This window comes from Bos grunniens, chromosome 9 (assembly GCF_055505025.1).
Source record: "Bos grunniens cultivar Pamir isolate PY7600 chromosome 9, Bosgru_T2T1.0, whole genome shotgun sequence".
NCBI lineage: Eukaryota > Metazoa > Chordata > Mammalia > Artiodactyla > Bovidae > Bos > Bos grunniens.
Genome location: NC_141173.1, coordinates 68211771 through 68232821, shown reverse-complemented (window position 1 = coordinate 68232821; position 21051 = coordinate 68211771). Strand labels below are relative to the sequence as shown.

The 21051-nt window shown below is 37.9% G+C and overlaps 1 protein-coding gene across 3 annotated transcripts in view; it reads right to left on the bottom strand.

Moving 5' to 3' along the window:
- Nucleotides 1-21051, bottom strand: part of LAMA2 (laminin subunit alpha 2) — a 707472-nt gene that overhangs the window by 488644 nt on the left and 197777 nt on the right. For all 3 annotated transcript variants that reach the window (XM_086317880.1, XM_086317878.1, XM_086317879.1), the window contains exon 4: nt 6621-6863. In XM_086317880.1, the coding sequence (XP_086174006.1) occupies nt 6621-6863 (243 nt within the window). The remainder of the gene's footprint in view (nt 1-6620; nt 6864-21051) is intronic.

Here is a 21051-nt window from a genome sequence, read left to right as displayed (position 1 = left end):
AACCATGAATATTTAGTTATCAGTCTAGTGACAATCCAAATAAATTAAAAGTAATAATCCCAGTCACAGAAAAAGGAGCATCATATAACAGAAACACATTCACTACAATTTTAATTCTAGGAACCCTAAAGTAGTATCATCTCTTCAGCCCCATTCTTGTCAGTATTATCAATGTGATTATCCTCTCCCAGATGCTCCTTCAATCATCTATAACTGAGGGACAGCTCAATGCTGATTTATTCAACTCAAACCCACCCACGGATTCAGTCTACCAAAGCCAATGATGTTTCCTGTTGGAAAATATCAGTCTCTTTCCTCAGTTAGAAGGAGTTAGCATGTCTGGAGAAGGCAATGGCACCCCACTCCAGTACTCTTGTCTGGAAAATCCCATGGATTGAGGAGCCTGGTGGGCTACAGTCCGTGGGGTCGAAAAGAGTTGGACACAACTGAATAACTTCACTTTCACTTTTCACTTTGATGCATTGGAGAAGGAAATGGCAACCCACTCCAGTGTTCTTGCCTTGAGAATCCCAGGGACAGGGGAGCCTGGTGGGCAGCCGTCTATGAGGTCGCAGAGTCGGACATGACTGAAGCGACTTAGCAGCAGCAGCAGCAGCATGTCTGATACTCTTTCTCTAAATAATTAATGATCTATTATCTCCAGGATTTGGGAAAGCTAGAAATATCTGAACAATGAGCTAAGGCAAGGAGCATCAAAGTCTCCAGGAGTACTTATTTAACATATACATAGAGCTTCCTGAGCCTTTCCCAAACTACTGAATTAAAAACCCTGGTCCCAGAAATAGCTCTTTCAAATAGCCCCAATAATTCAGGATGCATCAGAGACACAGGTTCTATCCCTGGGTCGGAGAGGTCCCCTAGAGGAGTGCATAGCAATCCACTCCAGTATTCTTGCCTGGTGGAGAAGGAAACGGCAACCCACTCCAGTATTCTTGCCTAGAGAATCCTGTGGACAGAGGAGCCTGGTGAGCTGCTGTCCACTGGGTCGCACAGAGTTGGACACGACTGAAGCGACTTAGCATTCATGAATGAATTGGAGAAGGAAATGGCAACCCACCCCAGTATTCTTGCCTGGAGAATCCCAGGGACGGAGGAGCCTGGTGGGCTGCCATCTATGGGGTCGCACTGCGTCAGACATGACTTAAACAACTTAACAGCCGCCGCAGCAGCAGCATTCTTGCCTGGAGAATTCCATGGACAGAGGAGCCAGGTGGGCTACAGTCCATAGGGCAGCAAACAGACAGACATGACTGAAGCAACTTAGCACACACGCAGGGGTGATTTCACACAGTGGCGCCTTCAAGTGGCAGTTCTTGTTAGCAGTTCTTAATAGCACCCAGGGGCAAGCGCTTTCAGCAGAGGCAGCACTTAGGCAGATAGCAGCTCTGGACGGAGCTGACACCCTATGGCACTGCTGGTGATGTCTGTCCATGCAGCTGTACCCACCACAGTTTTTCTCTTTGGCTGGCCTCAAAGTGATGGAGGCCTGCTGCCATCTGTTACTTTACACCACACAACTCCTACTCTGGAGCTCAGGACCATTTTCACAAAGCAAGGCAAGCAGGGTTCCTGCTGAGCCCTCTCTTGGTACTGATAGACACCAAACTGGCTTTCTCAAATGAAGCTCTCGGAAGGCTTTTGCTCAAAGTCTCTTTCAGTTTACAGTCCGGATAACAATATACTGGGTCTACCATTGTCTTCATTGCCTTGTATTATTTTTTTCTGCCAGCCCTGAGATGTGATGATCTCCCAGCTCAGTGAATTCCCTTTCTCCCTTTGGGTGCAAGCCCAGGATGGTACCTGAAGGGCTACGCTCTCCTTGGAGGCAGGTGAACCCAGTCACCCAGAAGGCTATGTGCCCTGGACTACCTTTCCAGTGAATCCACATGATCAACATTTGTTGATCTCTTGCAGGCAATGTGAGGTAGAAGGCAGAGAACGGACCAAGCTAGAGGGTGGGGGCAGAACAGTGGGGGTGGCTGGAGCAACAAACAATACTGAAGAAATAAGCAGAGATGCTGCTGCTAAGACTCAAGAGGCCATAAGGAAAGACTAAATAGCCTTCAGTGATAATATGGACAAAGGATAGTATTGAAGTTTGGATATAGATGCTGAAGTCAAAGCTATGATATCCTATAGTATATTGACGTGGAATTCGCCCAAAGTATTGTTCGGCTCTAAAATGATGTCCTTTCCACCTGAAACACGATATACTGGAATGTTCTAAATGTTTTGGCACATGTCTCCAAAATTCTGCAGACAAATGACAATGTAATAAACATTAGACTCAACAGATCTGATGTTAGTCACAGAAGACTATTTTCTATTAACTTTATGTACCTATAACATAAACATTATTGCTTAGTGTGCTATAATTGATGTATGTTTATTTCTTAATGCCTTATTCACAGTGTGGTGAAGTCAAGTGAAAGTCTCTTGTCATGTCTGACTCTTTGCGACCCCAAGGACTATACAGTTCATGGAATTCTCCAGGCCAGAATACTGGATGGGTAGTCTTTCCCTTCTTCAGGAGATCTTCCCAACCCAGGTCTCCAAAGTCTTAAAAATACTCTGCTGTTATTTCTCTTATTCTCTGACTTAAATTCATATTTCAAGAGTATTTTCAAGATCTGGAAGCAAATGATCATTTGATGCTTAGTCAAGAACATACATTTCAAATCATGGTAAATATCTAGATAGTGTTGTCTAAAATAAAATCTTATCTAGAAAACAGTAAGACTAATAAACCAATAAAAAGGAAATAGGAGATGTGGATATAAAAATAAATAGGAATGATGAAATGAGGAAGTTGTTTCACCTCTGTGATATTTTTCCCCCAAACCCAGAAGCCCAGTATAATCATTAAAAAACATCAGGCAAACTAAAAATGAGTAATATGCTATCAAAAAATCTAACCAGTACTCTTAAAACTGATCAGGCTTGGGACTCTCTGGTGGTCCAGTGTCTACAACTCCATGCTCCCAATGCAGGGCACCTGGTTTTAATCCCTAGTCAGGGAACTAGACCCCACAGTCTACAATTTAGAGTTCACCTGCCGTACCTAAAGATTCCACAGGCTACAGAGAAGACATAGTGCAGTCAAATAAATAAAAACATTACAACAAAGAGCAATTTCAAAAAGTGATCAAGGTCAAGGGAAACAAAAGAAGATTAAGACTGTCATGGATTAGAGGAGACTGAGACACAATGATGCAATAAATGCAACGTTCTATTCCAAACTGGATCCCAGGAGAGAAAAAAAATCATTAATGATAATCTGAATGAAATCTGAACAAATCTGTGGTTTAGGTAATAGAGTATCAATAATAATTGTAATTTATACTTTATAAATAATAATTTCTTAGTTTGACAAATGAATGTAGATTATGAAAGATATTATCCTTAGTGGGAGCTAGGTAAAAGGGACACAGGGATTCTCTGTCCTCTTCTTATATTTATGTACATTTAAGATAATAACAAGCCTACAATTCAAACCAAATAAAAATACCCTTCAATAATGGAGTGAATTCTGTTATATGTGTAAAGCATATTGGCAATAAATTTGCAATTGTCTTCAAAACTTTGGAGATACTAAGAAATTTTGTATGTTTCTCTGTACTCTGAGAATTCATCTTCCCAGCATGCTTCCTTTGACTCACCCAGAAGAACTTTACCACTTTCTGTAAACAATTCTGTTGTGGCATTTATACTATCATTTTGCATTTACTCATTTATATGTTTGTTTTTCTTACTTGAATGTCACTTCTCTGGGAAGTGTTGAATATAAGCACCTAATAATTAGATTTCAGATGGTACTTAAATGTGAATGCTTTTAAAACTAAAAATTAATGATACTAAGATTTATTTCACAATCACTTGTCTGGGAAATATTGGAGACAAGCATCCAAAAAATGTAAAATATTCCCAGTGCTATATTGTAGGTGATATCCGAAACTGTACTACTTTAGAACTGAAAGATGCCTTAGGATAATTTATATATCAAAATAATTCATATATTAAAGAAATTCAAACTCACAGATTAACTGACCTGTTCAATGTCCCATAAGAACTAGTAGCAGAAGCAGAACCCAGTCTTCTAATCCCATTCTTCTATATCACCATATCTCAGGATTAGAAATCTTTCTACTTTAATGGATACAGCATGTCAATATCTCTTCTAAATCATTTCTGAGTTTAGCAATTACCAAGGTTTTTAAAAAATCAACTTTAAGTCTTTATTAGAGTATGAAAGAAACACTAATGTAGGACTCAGGGGATCTGGATTCTTATCTCAACTTTGTCACCAGTTGATCTGGCGGTCTTGGGAGACCATCCCCTACCTTCACTGAACCTGTCCATTCCAAAAAGTACCATGTTTCACAGACTAAGATATAAAATAAAACAGATATTCCAGGAGAGGTCTGGATTTCATTTATATTTTTAAATACTATCAATCTACTTCAAATACTTTGAATTATTTTCCATTCCTCACCTCATTCACTTTCCAATGAGAGAAATAGACTTTAAAAAGCATGTCACAGAGACAGTTGAATAAGTTGTTCTTAAAAGTCAACAGTAATGATTACTTTATAGTGAGTATCTAAAACAGTGTAGCCAGTTAAACACAAACAAATAGAATATCTGTTCCACATTGGTAAGTTGACAAAGTCTAAAGAATGGAGAACCACCATCTATGTAGTGTTAGCATGCTTTGGGCTATGCATGCAACTTGTGTGTTACATATCTGGCTACATTTTATATTGTTAAACAAATTTCTGAATTGGCTCATTTTTTAAAGATAAATAATAGCTTTATAAATATTACATAATTATTAGTCCTGGGTAAATACTGGATCCAAGAAAAAAATCATACAAATTCAACTCAAATATATTCTCCTTGCCCTCCCTCCCTACTCCCATATTCTCAAGCCAGTCTGGCCAGTACTTGGATGCCTCTGGGCACAAAGCAGGTTGAATAGCTGTTTGACTCACTGCTTTTGACTCATTGTTTGGCAGATTGAGATCTCTGCTGAGAGCACCATTTGGAATTTTCTTCACCCAAAACTGATATTTTTGAACATGAAACTGAAATATAGTGAGACACTGGGAGACATTCATAGAATAATAGTGCCAAAAGAGAGTGCGATCAATATATGTCAAAAATCTAACTTACTCCCGGAAGTGTTCAAGGAAATAGTCTCAGATTGGTTGAGATGGGCATGATAGTGCATGAATATGGATTTTATGAAAATATAAATATAAAAAATGATACTAGCTTCAAGCATGTGAACTGGTGAGGAGAGAATATTAGCCATGAGTATAAACAGAAATGGACATAAGAAAGTAGAACAAATAGAGCTAGACTTTATATACTGAAGGGAGACTGATTAGGGAAATAAAACTAGGGATCCAAGAGTCACTAGGTCTAGGTTTGGGTATTTGAGAGGGGGCTACCACCACCACCCGGAGAAGGCAATGGCACCCCACTCCAGTACTCTTGCCTGGAAAATCCCATGGACGGAGGAGCCTGGTAGGCTGCAGTCCATGGGGTCGCTAAGAGTCAGACATGATTGAGTGACTTCCCTTTCACTTTTCACTTTCGTGCATTGGAGAAGGAAATGGCAACCCACTCCAGTGTTCTTGCCTGGAGAATCCCAGGGACAGGGGAGCCTGGTAGGCTTCCGTCTATGGGGTCACACAGAGTCGGACACGACTGAAGCGACTTAGCAGCAGCAGCAACCACCACCAGCACCACCACCACCAATCTCAATGGTTATCGTTATTATAACAGCAACAAAAATAGTTAATGCTTACAAAGCAATAGTACATATGTTTGTCAGTACTATTATAATGTTTTAAACATTTTCATTTAATCTTGACAATCATAAGAAATAAGACTACTGTTATTGCTTCTGGTTTATGGGAGATGAAACGGAGGCACAGACAACTTAAGGCACTGATTCAAGATCACACAGTTGGTAAAGGTGAAGTTATGGTTTGAATCTGTGGCTGAAAACAATGAATCAATTTAAAATCTTAACCACAGGAAAAAAAGATGCTATGGAGAAGTTGAACAGATTTAAATTAAGCATATAATAAACAAAACTTGAACACAGGAAAGAAAGCCCACTGCAGCCCTATGCAGCAACAGTAGAAAAACATATAAAAACTAACAAAATTTCATTCTCTTTAGGTCTCTCATGTGAATTATGTCTTCCAGAATTTATCTCTTTTGTCCCTATCTTCAGACTTAGAGCACACACACACAGATTTAAGGTTTCTTCTAAGGTCTCAATCCTTCAATAATTAGCAAGCCTCACTGTCAGAAAAGTTTCTTTAAAATTAATCACTGACTTTCCAACTTAAACCCATTTCCTCTCTCTGATCTTTATTGGACACACAAGATACATACTAGATGAAGGCAGTTAAAATTCTCATACCCTTCAGTCTTTTCTTTTTATTTAATAAGTTATTTTAAATGTACTTCTGCTAAATCCTATTTTAAAATCTCCCTGACATCAGTGACTGATATATTCAAGTCTTTCTGACAGGCCTATTTTGCCATCTTAAATGTATTGAGGGTGAATTTTCTCATCTTACCTCTCCATTTTCTAAGGGGTGTATCTTGGAATAAAACGAAGTGCAGATGACCTCATCATCTTTGGCATATGACGGTGGTCCAGTACGGGGATAAATGTTGTAGAGGGTTAGGCACTCTGTGTCCGTCACAGCATGATACTGCCAGGGCTTGTAAACAACATTATCCAGTGAGCGTTCCAAAATCCAGTTTCCAGGCCGAGGGGAGTTAGCTGCTTTCACAATCACATACGCAATCTGGAACACCTGGGGAAGTGTGACAACAACAACACGTAACTCTGAATTCCAACGTTTCTCACTGCTGCTGCTGCTGCTGCTGCTAAGTCGCTTCAGTCCTGTCCGAATCTGTGCGCCCCCACAGACGGCAGCCCACCAGGCTCCCCCGTCCCTGGGACTCTCCAGGCAAGAACACTGGAGAGGGTTGCCATTTCCTTCTCCAGGGCATGAAAGTAAAAAGTGAAAGTGAAGTCGCTCAGTCGTGTCCGACTCTTTGCAACCCCATGGACTGCATATCAAATATAAGGCCTAAGGCTACAATAATTTTATTTCGGATATTATTCCATAACCCTATTATATTCTCTGGACTTCCCAGGTGGCTCAGTGGTAATGAATCCACCTGCCAATGCAGAAGACACAGTTTGATCCCTGGGTCAGGAAGATTCCGTGGAGAAGGAAATGGCACCCCACTCCAGTATTCTTACCTGGGAAGTCCCATAGATAGAGGAGCCTGGCATGCTGTAGTCCATACGTTCCAAAGAGTCGGAAACTACTTAGCAACTAAACAACAAGAAAATTGTATTCTCTATATTTTTACAGTTACATGTCCATATTTAATACCTTTTTACTAAAATGATATGTTCCATTTTGACACTCATGACTTTCAAAGAAATGGGTTAAAATTGGATTTTAGTTCTCCAACAACTCATTAACATCATTTCATCTACTTTTTGAAGTTCCATTGTAATCACAATCACTTACAGTATTTGGTACATACCAATTTACTCACATTACTCTATTGGAGATTATGAGTTAGAAATTCCATGTGTGAATAGTGCTTGATAGTTTAGAAAACAGTTACTTGTATCACCTAATCCTCAGACAAGTACCATTTAGATAGTGTTACTGTGGTACAGGAAAAAACGAAAAGAAAACATAGCACTTTGAAGGCACAGTCCTGTATTTAAATTGTGATCCCAACATTCATGCGATTTACTTCGTCAACTCTCACTCCCGTTTCTGTTAATTAGGGTCAATAATAAGAACACTAAGTATACAACTGAGAGACAGTTTAGACTAAATGAAATAATGTATGCAAAGTACCTAGCAAAGGACTTGGCTGTAAATACTCAGTAAGTGACAATTCTTCCACATTCCCTAATAGAAAATAATGGAGACAAAATTCTAGTATACTCAGCAGCTGTTTGAAACTGGAATAGAGTAAATGAAGGGTTTCTGTACCTCCTGTATAAGAGGTAAATATGTATTAAAGAAAAGGAAAATAAAGGCAGCAAGTTACTACAAGTCAACAGAGTGACCACTGAATGGAATATGGCAATCCTCTGCTTTCAAATCTATTTGAACACATACAAAATAAATATTCTAGATGTTTTGTGATGGTACATATGTGCATCTTTACCAATCCAATCCAAAAGTCCAAAAGAACAATGCATAAACATTACTGAGTGACATTTTTTGCGATGTCCTGGGTAGATAGATAAATACGAGGTAGTTTATATAGCCCCACCATCTATGAGTTAATAATATATTGCAATAATGAGATATATGAAAGGTACACTAGTAAAAAAGCAATAGTATATGTCTTTCCTGGGTCGGGACGATTCCCTGGAGAAAGAAATGGCAACCCACTCTAGTATTCTTGCCTGGAGAATTCCATGGACAGAGGAGCCTGGCAGGCTACATTCCATGGGATCACAAAGAGTCAGACACAACTGAGCAATTTGCTTTCAAGGTATAGTCCCACCATCTATGAGTTGATAATAAATTGCAATAATGAGATACATTAAAAGTATGCTAGTAAGAAAGCAATAGTATATGGTCTTTTTAGTACATTCAGTGAGATGGGGGAGTTTGCCAACCCTAAATTCTGGGTGACTGAGGTCACTGAAAAGATACAATGGAGGACAAACCTGTTAAAAGATGATTAATGGGTCTGTTTAGGGGGGAGATTGAAAGTAATGTTCTGAAAATATACCTTATCTGCTTCATAGTTTTGACATGAGAATTTCAGGAATACATGCACAATGTTTATGACAAACTCTAAGGGACTGAATTTAAAAATATGAAAAGTTGGTATTTAAGATGAAAGAGGTGACTCGGATGCTGGTCTTCTGAGACCCTTACTAGAACATGAGCATTTTTATCTGTGTGCACTGAGGGGAAAATCATGAGCCATTTAATGAGCAAAAGTAGGGATACCATTTGCTTCTTAGGCACACTTAAGGAAATACTGGTAGTTAAAATACTGAAATACTTCTGTACTTGGTAAATAACTGCTGTCCAAGCCTCCCAAATGCCTTCACTTTCCAGAGAACATCTGGGTAACCTAGGGATTGCAAGGAACAGCCAAGATACCTTCTCTGATTAGTCTGGGCTTTGACCATATCTATTTTATCACTCCGTATGGGAAATATTATGAATTTTTATTTACAAAGGTATACAGATAACTATAGACAGACATGTATATATATGTATGAATTTGTAATTACTGGAATACACTTAGACATTTTGGAGAAGGGCAGACATGGACATATTTAAGATGTGACCTATGGGGTTTGGGGATAAGGAGTCAAGGAGAAAAAAAGAGCTTTAAAATTCTACTATCCTGCTATACTAATTGCATTAACATAAATGTCTCAGTTTTTAATAAAATTATTTTTAAAGTAAGGAAATATTTTTAAAAATAAATATCAAAGGAAGGACAAGAGTGGGAGTAAGATGGAACATACTCTATCAATCATGTGCCCGCATGCGTGCTCAGACCCTCAGCCATGTCTGACTCTTTGCAAGCCCGTGGGCTGTAACCCACCAGGCTCCTCTGTCCATGGGATTTCCCAGGTGAGAATACTGAAGCAGGTTGTCATTTCCTCATCCAGGGAATCTTCCCACCCAGACCCAGGGATGGAACTCCTGTCTCCTGCATTGCAGGCAGCTTCTTTGCCACTGTACCAGCTGGGAAGCCCCCAGTACAGGTTATGTGGGCAGAAAAGAGATGTACAGAAGCCAACCAAACATAATCTAGAGTATTTGCTATTTCTGCATTTTTAGGTGCTATTCAATAGGGATTATTTCTCTTAGACACTCTGTATTCAATACATACACATGGAACCTCTTTAAAATGAATTCACTAAAAGACAAACCCTACTGAGTAATCTGATAGAACACAGAAAGGTAGTTATTTCTATGAAAATCTGATACACTTTGCTCCTAATTTCTGCTAATTCTAAATTATTCATGACAAAAATCTGTAAACTGGTAAAGAATATAAATAACTAAATTGTGAGCTCCTAAAGGGCAGAGGTGCTATAATCTTTAGTAAAATTCTTTTGAAATAATGTATATTTTATATTTATTAGTTTTTTTTAAATTTTATTTTATTTTTAAACTTTACAATATTGTATTAGTTTTGCCAAATATCGAAATGAATCCGCCACAGGTATACCTGTGTTCCCCATCCTGAACCCTCCTCCCTCCTCCCTCCCCATACCCTCCCTCTGGGTCGTCCCAGTGCACCAGCCCCAAGCATCCAGTATCGTGCATCGAACCTGGACTGGCAACTCGTTTCCTACATGATATTATACATGTTTCAATGCTATTCTCCCAAATCTCCCCACCCTCTTCCCCTCCCACAGAGTTCATAAGACTGATCTATACATCAGTGTCTCTTTTGCTGTCTCGTACACAGGGTTATTGTTACCATCTTTCTAAATTCCATATATATGCGTTAGTATACTATATTGGTGTTTTTCTTACTGGCTTACTTCACTCTGTATAATAGGTTCTAGTTTCATCCATCTCATTAGAACTGATTCAAATGTATTCTTTTTAATGGCTGAATAATACTTCATTTTATTAGTTTTAATTGAATAATCAAAACAGTTATATGTTTCCATATGACTTCTTACTAGATTAATACTATTCTTTCTGTTTGTTAGAACTTGAATTCCAGTAAACCAGCATATTTTGTCACTTGCAGGAACTAAGACATACATTTCTTGCATGTTCATTCAATTAATATCTCTATGAGTTGAGAAAATTTCTTAAACTATTTTACCCTCTGTTCCATAGTGTATCTTTTTCAAAGTAAGAACCATGGAAGAGATAATAAAGTACTATGTACTCTTTGGAAAAAAGAATCTCTATAAATGTTTTAAATTAGCAAATTTCCATCCAGAAAAAGTGCACAGTTTTTTTTTAGTGGAAAACCAAAAGAGAAATATCAAAGCATAATTACAGATTGCAGGTACAAATAAGAAAAATAAAGATACACTGATGTATGGATAAAGAACTTTGTTTAGAAACAACTCAGCAAGCAAATATAGGAAAAGGCCAAATTGTCTTGGAGCTACAACATGGATTTATGACTTCAGAGCTTCTGTGTTGGCTCTAAAAAAGAAGTTGTACTAGAAACCGCACAGACTCTTTCTATAATTCAATATAACAGCCAGCATTAAGTGACATGGAAAAGCAGTCATTGCCTTCAAGAATATTAAAGTCACCTCATTTCAAAATAATATCCTTCTTTCATTTATTTTCTATGGATTCTTTCACATTTCATGCAAAATTAATTAAATTAGTTGGCATGTAGTATTCTGAATAAACTTTTTAAAATCTGGTAGACAGAATTATTGAAAAACACAATGAATAGAAGTATTCTTTGACTGTGTCAGAAAAAGACTGTAAAAATTCTAACTGTATTTCTAAGTATGCCAAATTTTTAATGATTTCAACAGAATAGTTCTCTAGTGTACCTATGTTACTTTAATTAATTCTGCCTTGTGTTTTCAGCATAAAGACTCTTCAAAATCACTAGTTATAAAATCTTATTTCCAGGTGGAAAAAAAACAGTCTGTATGAGATGCAGCAAGGCAAGCAAATACCTTATGATAAGCATAAAAATACTAAGACGGCTAGGCTTCTAGGAATCATAGATCTCAATACACTATATCCAATTTTTTTGTTGTAGGAGGGTACTTTTTACATATTGGTGGCTAAAAAATTCCAAATAACTTTTGAAATAAGGCCAAATGTTTGACAGTTTACAGTAACATAGAGAACTTTCTATTTCACATTTCATTTGTGCATCACATAATATCATGAAATCACAATCATATGTCACGAATGTAGCATTAAATTAGATGTTCCTGAAGGCGATGGCACCCCACTCCAGTACTCTTGCCTGGAAAATCCATGGACGGAGGAGCCTGGTAGGCTGCAGTTCATGGGTCGCTAAGAGTCAGACACGACTGAGCGACTTCACTTTCACTTTTCACTTTCATGCATTGAAGAAGGAAATGGCAACCCACTCCAGTGTTCTTGCCTGGAGAATCCCAGGGATGGGGGAGCCTGGTGGGCTGCCGTCTATGGGGTCACACAGAGTCAGACACGACTAAGCAACTTTTTCACTTTCACTCTCTGTGGAAGATGGTACTTCATCTTTCTCACAGAACTTAACCTGAATTACTCTCTTCCATTTCTATTTCCTAATTTGTCAAGAGAAAAACACATGGCCATCTAACTTCTGCCACTGATAAGCTCCACCTTTATCCCTCTAATGCTGTGTCTCTGTGAACTCCCTATAGCAAATAGCTGTCCACATAACAAAACTGCTTAATTGTGAAAGAGGCTCTGCAATATTCTAATGCCTGCTCTTGCCAGTGTTATGAATTTAAACATTTCCACAAACTCGATGCCATCTCTAAAATGTTTTGGACACTTCTGTGTATTATTAATTCTAGCATTATGTACGTCAGATACTCATTCATTTATACAGGTATGTTGGTGTTCAGAAAGCAATGAGAACTATACAATATCGAACCAAAAAGGATCCTTGGAATCAAGAGTTTCAAGCTTTGTACCCACTAGAATAATCTGGAAAGCTTTACAGAAACACACACACGTCTCTGTGTTTGAGTTGATAGTTCATATAATTAGCTGATCTTTCAACTGAGACCTAAAAGAAAGATAAGTAAATTAAAAAAATAATAATAACAACAAAGAGGATGAGGTAGGTTCATTATTTTTTTCTGGAAGGTCCATAGGAGTCAGCTGTAGAGGGAGAGCAGAGATCATGGCCTAAAGTACTGAGAGTGGCTGTTGCCCTGGGTCAAGACCAGCAGAAACTCACGAAAGCAGGTCTGGCCAGAAGCAGGGGTGAGAAGTGGGGCTGAATGCAGGAAATTCATCTAAAGTCTGAGTTTAATAGAGGCTTCACTCAAAGACCCACCCTACCAAAACACATGTAACCAAATTCTTTTGTTGTTGTTTAGCTTCTAAGTCCTGTCCAACTCTTTGTAACCCCATGGACTATAGACTGCCAGACTCCTCTGTCCATGGGGTTTCCCAGGGAAGAATACTGGAATGGGGTGCCTTTTCCTTCTCCAGGGATCAAACCTGTGTCTCCTGCATTGGCAGAGCAACCAGGGAAGCCCTAACCAAATTCTTGTGTGTGTGTGTGTGGGGGGGGGTGTGCATGCTTAATCATGTTTGACTCTCTGTGACCCCACCAGGCTCCGATTTCTATGAAATTTTCCAGGCAAGAAAACTGGAGTGAGTTGCTATTTCTTACTTCAAGGGATCTTCCCAACCCAGGGATAGAACCCTTGTCTCCTATGTATTTTGCATTGGTGGGCACATTCTTTACCATTGTGCCATCTGGGAAGCTTAACCAAATTTTTACTTCCCAGCAAAAATTTCTAAGCAATCACAGGAAACAAGTGGCTCACTATAATCTTAAAAATTACCTGAAGAAATCACTATACAGATTTTGAAAATACTATTATGGACCTATTGGATCAAGGTTAAACAATAGATGTGAGAGTTGGACTATAAAGAAAGCTGAGCACCGAAGAATTGATGCTTTTGAACTGTGGTGTTGGAGAAGAATCTTGAGAGTCCCTTAGACTGCAAGGGGATCCAACCATTCCATCCTAAAGGAAATCAGTCCTGAATATTCATTGGAATGCTGAAGCTGAAACTCCAATACTTTAGCCACCTGATGTGAAGAACTGACTCATTTGAAAAGACCCTGATGCTGGGAAAGATTGAAGGCAGGAGGAGAAGGGGACGACAGAGGATGAGATGGTTGGATGGCATCACCTACTTAATGGACATGAGTTTGAGTAAACTCCGGGAGTTGGTAATGCACAGGGAGGCCTTGCATACTGCAGTCCATGGGGTCGCAAGGAGTTGGACATGACTGAACGAATGAACTGAACTAAACAATAGAAGATTTTAAGTGATGCTTTAAGTTTAAAACTTAAAGCAATTAACCTACAAATGACTTCAATTATTACTTTTTGGGTGAGTTTTATGTCCCTTGAAAATTTACACTTACTTCAATAAACCTAGGATTGGTGGGGAGTCCATATGGGATAACCCCCTTGTCTGCCTGTCCCTTCAAATTTACTGACAATAATTTCAAAGACTGAAATGATTTGTAATTGTCACTCAGTTGTAATGTACAGGGCAATTACATTTCCCCTCTCCTCAGTGTACACTACAGTTGCTGAGTGTGAATTTAATGAGTTGTAGGTAAGCAAATGTGCCATTTCACCTCAGGGTAAGTGGCTCCTCTGTTTTCAGAGAAACAGAAATACTTTGCCCTCAATTAAAACAGACTTTTTTATACTCACATTAAGCTCATATAAAGTTTATACATATGAAAATGAATCACTCTATCATTATCTAATTTCTAAGAAATAATAATCTAACTGGATGACTAAAGATAATCTTCTGAAGATAAAATGTTCATTTGCTGAATTTGTTTTTTGAGAAGAGTTTTAATCAATGCCTAACTATCCATGGGAAAGTATTTGAAGGACAGTTCCACTTCATTATGTAATAAAGAAAATCTCAACCTCTCGTTCTCAAAAATAACATGAGTTACTTTTCAGCTCTAAGTTAATATACAAATCTAAATCAATACAATTTTTATTATTAGTCCCTAGAACTGGATAAGTTTATTGTAAAGCTGATTTGAAAAAATTAACAAGTAAGAATAGCCAAGAGAACCTAAGAAGAAAGAGCAATGGATGCAGGAATATATTATTAAATGAAAAAAAATCAACCTGTAGAAAACTCAATTATACAGGATGTTGCAGTTTACTAAAAGGACCTTTTTTGAAATGATGAATCTGTGATGACCACTAACTGTCAAAATGACCACTAACGTTTCCAAAAGAGAGACACCTGGATATTTTCTGCAATGTAATGGAAGGATACAGCACCATCTATAAAGTAATTTGCCAAAAATGTGAACCCAAATCAGAGTGAGTCTCTACATTTAACTATCAGTTTACAGGAAATAAGGTATCTAAGGACCATGAAAACAGCACCACAGGGATACAATTAACAAAATTCAGGATGTGAGAATCTTTACTACCCAAACAGTATGGCTTCTTCAAAAAATAAATTGCAAGACAATAAAAAATAATGAGGTTATAGATTAAGAGACCTTAAGAGAGATATCAAATAAATGCAGTATGTGACTTCAGGTACATCCTGATTCAATCAACTGTTTAAAGCTTGAGAGGCAAATGTGATGTATTTTAATACTGACTGAATATTTGTTAGTATTAAAGAAGAATAATAGTATTTTTAGGTATGACAATGATTTTGTTTACTAAAGACCTGTAAAGTTCAGTGATATATACTGAATTATAGAGGATGTAATATGCATGGGATTTGCTTCCAAATAAGGTGGCTCGGACGGTAAAGAGACTGCCTACAATGCTGGAGACCCGGGTTCTATCCCTGGGTCGGGAAGATCCCCTGGAGAAGGAAATGGCAACCCACTCCAGTACTCTTGCCTGGAAAATCCCATGGACAGAGGAGCCTGTTAGGCTACAGTCCATGGGGTCACAAAGAGTCAGAAATGACTGGGCGACTTCACTTCACTCACTTAATCTGGTGAGTGGGATGGGGTATGGATAAACGCAGAATTGAAACAGGAAGGGCCATGATTTAATTTTTACAGGTGGGTATCAGTTATGTGGGTCTAGAGTATTCTACTCTATACTTCTGTGTATGTTGGGAAATTATCATAATCAGAGCTTTTAAAAAGATTACTAATACATTTCATTTTAATAAACAAATGACTCTCTTACATAATGATTTTACACTATTGGTAATTCAGTGCTTGCTCTTAAAAAGCAAATATTTGTTTGTAACAGTAAAATAGGTTTACTGTCTTGATAAATGATTAATTCTGATTCATACTGCAACTACATTGCATCCAGAGCTTAAGAAATGTATCTTAATTCTTTCAAATTAATTATCAAGTCTAAAGGGCATTGCTGGCCCCAAATTTTAGTCCTGTCTTAGAAAACCAGGAACACGAATAAATAGAATCCAAATTGCAATGAGCAAGGTCCTCCCTCGGCTTATTAATGCATTTAGTGCTCCATGCTTCATTAAGTTGCTATCATTTTTAACAATGTCAGCTGCAGGTAAAACTCAGACAAGCGTTTTCCTTCTCTTCAGCACTGCCCTTGACATCTATTCTCTCCTCACATATTTCTCTCTCATCTGAAACAATCCATGGTTTCAAAAGATTGACCTGCCTCCTGTGAACAAGTCATTGGCACAGCAGGGCTTTCACACCAGCCACTGGTAAAAGAGCAGGTAGGCTGAGTCCCCCACAGAACATGACAGTCCTTTCAATGAAGCCATCACAGAACACAATATTGGTGTGAATCACAGACAATCAGAAATGTGACAGTTTAAAGCCTCCCTTCTAAAAATTATTCACCCTGGAGAAATACCCAGCATTGCCTTTGTTTTTGTGCTTCTATAGTTACCAGGGTAAGAAGAACCTAGCCTTCTTCAATTTATGACAGTGCAGACATGAATGAATCACTCTAGTTCAAAGCATTTGGGGAATAATAGCAAAGATTTGTAGTAATGAGAGGAGTTGGACATATAATGTTAACAGCAGAGAATAACAAATCAAAGACAGATGAAACTTTCTGATCTTGGCTCATGAATTCTTTCAACAGATCAGAGTCACTTAACACTTACTCAATTTTAGCTATTACAAATGAAATAGCATCAGCTATTTTCATGCTTATATACTGCCCAGCTTCCTTGTCCTTCTCTAGGGACTTTCGTAAGAGTAGTCTGTAACCTCCACTGTTTATCACCTTAGCACCTCTTCTCTATTTAACCCTCTACAGCGCATGCACCACTCAACACCCTACTTGAATTATTTTCAAAAGAGTTACCTGGTGAGAAAATACATGTTTTGTTTCTCCAACCTCATCTTCTTTGAAATCTCTATAGCCTTTGACTATACTGCTCTCCCCCATCTGAAATTCCCTTTATCTTTGGAAAAATGATATTTATTTGTAATTCAGGGATTTTTTTAAAAAAAGAAAAACATGTTTTCCTAAGATGACATTTTTCCCAAAATGGAAAGTAAACAATAGGAGAGGAGAGCAAGAAGACAAAATAATATTCAGAAGAGAGCACTGTGGGGGGTGTGCCTGCTGTGGGTTATTTTCATTTGAATTTATTTCATTAAGCTGTATCCCAGTATTCTATATCCTAATAATCTTTTCTTGGGAAAAGTAGCATTATATTTAGTGCCTTGCTTTCGCCAAGCACTTCAGCCTGCACAAGTTTGTCTCTGCTAACAAGATTTCTATCAGACAGGTAGGAACTGATTAGAAATTGAAATGAGAGAGTTAATGCTAATTTGTGTAGTACAAAGAATAATGACCCCTCAACAATGTCTATATCTTAATCCTTGGAACCTTTGTATACATTATATGTCAAAGGGACTTTTGTAGATATGATTTAGTTAAAGACCTTGAGATGTAATGATAATTCTGAATTGTATAAGTGAGCCCAAAATTATCACAAGGATCCTTAAAAATAAATGAGGGAAGTGAAAGAGGTGGGCAGAGTGATGGAACATGGCCCCATCCCATTTCTGGTTTTGAAGACGAAGGAAGGGAACACAAGCCAAGGAATACAGGCAATCTTCAGAAGTTGGAAAAATCAAGGACATGAATTTCTTTCTAGAACCTTCAAAAGGGAATATGACCTTGCCCACACCTGACCTTAGGACAATGAGACTCATGTCAGACTTCTAACCTATTATAAATATATAAGATAATAAATTTGTGTTAAGCCACTAAATCTGTGGCAACCTGTTATGACAGCAATGGAAAACCAGTACATTAGGTAACTTGTTCCATTTCACATGACTAGTAAATTATGGATGAATTTTAGAGATCTAGTTTTTGTACAATAATAAATTTTGCTTTTGTACAATAATACATTCCATGTCTATGACTATTTCAAGTAATTACTTCACACAGATATTTCCCATATATCAATTTTTTTAAATATAAATTTATTTATTTTAATTGGAGGCTAATTACTTTACAATATTGTATTGATTTTGCCATACATCAACATGAATCGCCATGGGTATACATGTGTTCCCCATCCTGAACCCCCCTCCCATATATCAATTTCTAATCTAACCACATTCTCATGTCCCATTTTATATTTCTAAAAAATTAACATCTTTGATAACAACTTAATTTTGCTTTGTAAAAAATTAATTTTGCCCTTGTTTTAACATCAAAACTAAGATATAGGCTGCTAACAGTAGAAACTGTAGAATATTTTACAGATGTCTTTTAATGCCTTACACATAATAGATTATAAATTATTTTTAAAATTCAACAGAATAGGTGATCAAAAATGGAATGCCACCTCTGAAATAATTTAAGGAACCACAAGAGTGATTTCTACAAGCACCTGAAGAGTGAACTTATCTAGCACCATTCAATATTAATAAGTACAAATGACATATCCTTCATCATTCCCAATTTCCTTGGGAACTGCTACCAAGATAATAGTCTTATATATGTCTAACTCACGTATTTTCCCTCTGAAATGAAAATCTGCAAAAAAGAGAATTCTGTTGAGGTTTGTCAAGCGGCCTTTACCCCAGATTTTAAACAGATGACTTAACTTGCCAGTGAAGCATGAAGTGTAAATGAAATGAAAATGAGAGATCGGCAGAGCCTGGTATCCTTTTCCCTAAGATTTTAAAATAAGGATAGATGCCACTCATTTAACTGTATGGACATTTTCTATAGACTGAATGCCAACAGTTATGACAAATATGTATGAAAGGGTACCATTCCAAGAGGACACAGACAAAGTTCTTACAAAATCCACCCTGCAAATTCTTTGCTCTTTTTAATCCTGCCTCAGTTCAGTTCAATTCAGTCACTCAGTCATGTCTGACTCTTTGCGACCCCATGAATCGCAGCACACCAGGCCTCCCTGTCCATCACCAACTCCCAGAGTTTACCCAAACTCATGTCCATCGAGTCAGTCATTCCATCCAGCCATCTCATCCTCTGTCGTCCCCTTCTCCTCATGCCCCCAATCCCTCCCAGCATCAGGGTCTTTTCCAGTGAGTCAACTCTTCACATGAGGTGGCCAAAGTAGTGGAGTTTCAGCTTCAGCATCAGTCCTTCCAATGAACACCCAGGACTGATATCCTTTAGGATGGACTGGTTGAACCTCCTTGCAGTCCAAGGGACTCTCTAGAGTCTTCTCCAACACCACAGTTCAAAAGCATCAATTCTTTGGCACTCAGCTTTCTTCCTGGTCCAACTCTCACTTCCATACATGACCACTGGAAAAACCATAGCCTTGACTAGATGGACCTTTGTTGGCTAAGTAATGTCTCTGCTTTTGAATATGCTATCTAGGTTGGTCATAACTTTCCTTCCAAGGAGTAAGCGTCTTTTAATTTCATGCCTGCAGTCACCATCTGCAATGATTTTGGAGCCCCCAAAAATAAAGTCTGACACTGTTTCCACTGTTTCCCCATCTATTTCCTATGAAGTGATGGGACCAGATGCCATGATCTTAGTTTTCCAAATGTTGAGCTTTAAGCCAACCTTTTCACTCTCCTCTTTCACTTTCATCAAGAGGCTTTTTAGTTCGTCACTTTCTGCCATTAGGGTAGTGTCATCTGAATATCTGAGGTTATTGATATTTCTCCTGGCAATCTTGGTTAGATAGCTCTTGATTTTTAGTGGGTTAGATATGTACCAAGTCATCATAGAACTTTGGTGTGTCAAGGCAAAAATGATTTATGAAGTGCTGAGCTGGATTTCCAAAGCTCTGAAAGAATCCATGGGGCCCAGTTAACACTTTGGGAATTCCACTGTCTTCTCTATGCTGCCTTCACAAACCTGTTTTACTCCGTCATCAAGTTTGACTGCTCATTGATTTTTCCAAACCTTTCCATGCATAACTAATTAATTGGTTGCACCAAAGTAGAAAGCTGTTTTTTTTTTTTTTTAAACTCTCACCCCCTAGAGGAAAATCAAGTCTAATCAAATTACGACTCAGCACAGGAGGGAGGTAAAAAAAAGTTTAAAAAGTGACATAGAACAATTTTTTGACACTGAAATTCATCCAATTAAGCAGATTATGAATGTCACAAAAAGTCATGGTTATAGTTGTCCTGAAAAAGAGCAAATGGCTTTGGACATTTTCTGTAATACTACATGTCCTGCTGTGAACATTCTATCAGCCCTGAACATGATTAATTTATATAAAAGCCTTCACTAGAAAAAGCCTACACACATTTCCATTTAAAGCATGGCAAAATGTCATTGTACTCTGATACTGAAATTGCTATCCAATAGAACATTTAATCACAATGTCTAGAAACAAATTGTAAAGAACAATATATCTCAGAGAAACAGAAGTAGTATTTCATCAATATGGAATCAAACTCGATCTCATTTATGATACCCAAGGCATAAAACAGAATCCATACAGCTTCTTACACAGTTTGACTGACTACAATTATTCAACGTCAAATGATAAAACTACAAAATCATCAAGAGTAAAATCTGACACTATGAACTGAATCTGTCTAAACAGCAGAGAATGGATGAGAGCAGAACATCCATACAATTCTACCATAAGCATATATGGGATAGAAACACTGTGAATAGAAACACTATAAACAGCACTTTAATGAAGTGCTTCATTACTAAGCCAAGATTCCATTAAACCTAAACATACTGTGGACTTGGAGAAGGAAATGGCAACCCACTCCAGTATTCCTTCTTGGAGAATTCCATGGACAGAGCAGACTGGCAGGCTACAGTCCATGGGGTCTCAGAGTCAGACACAACTGAGCAACTAT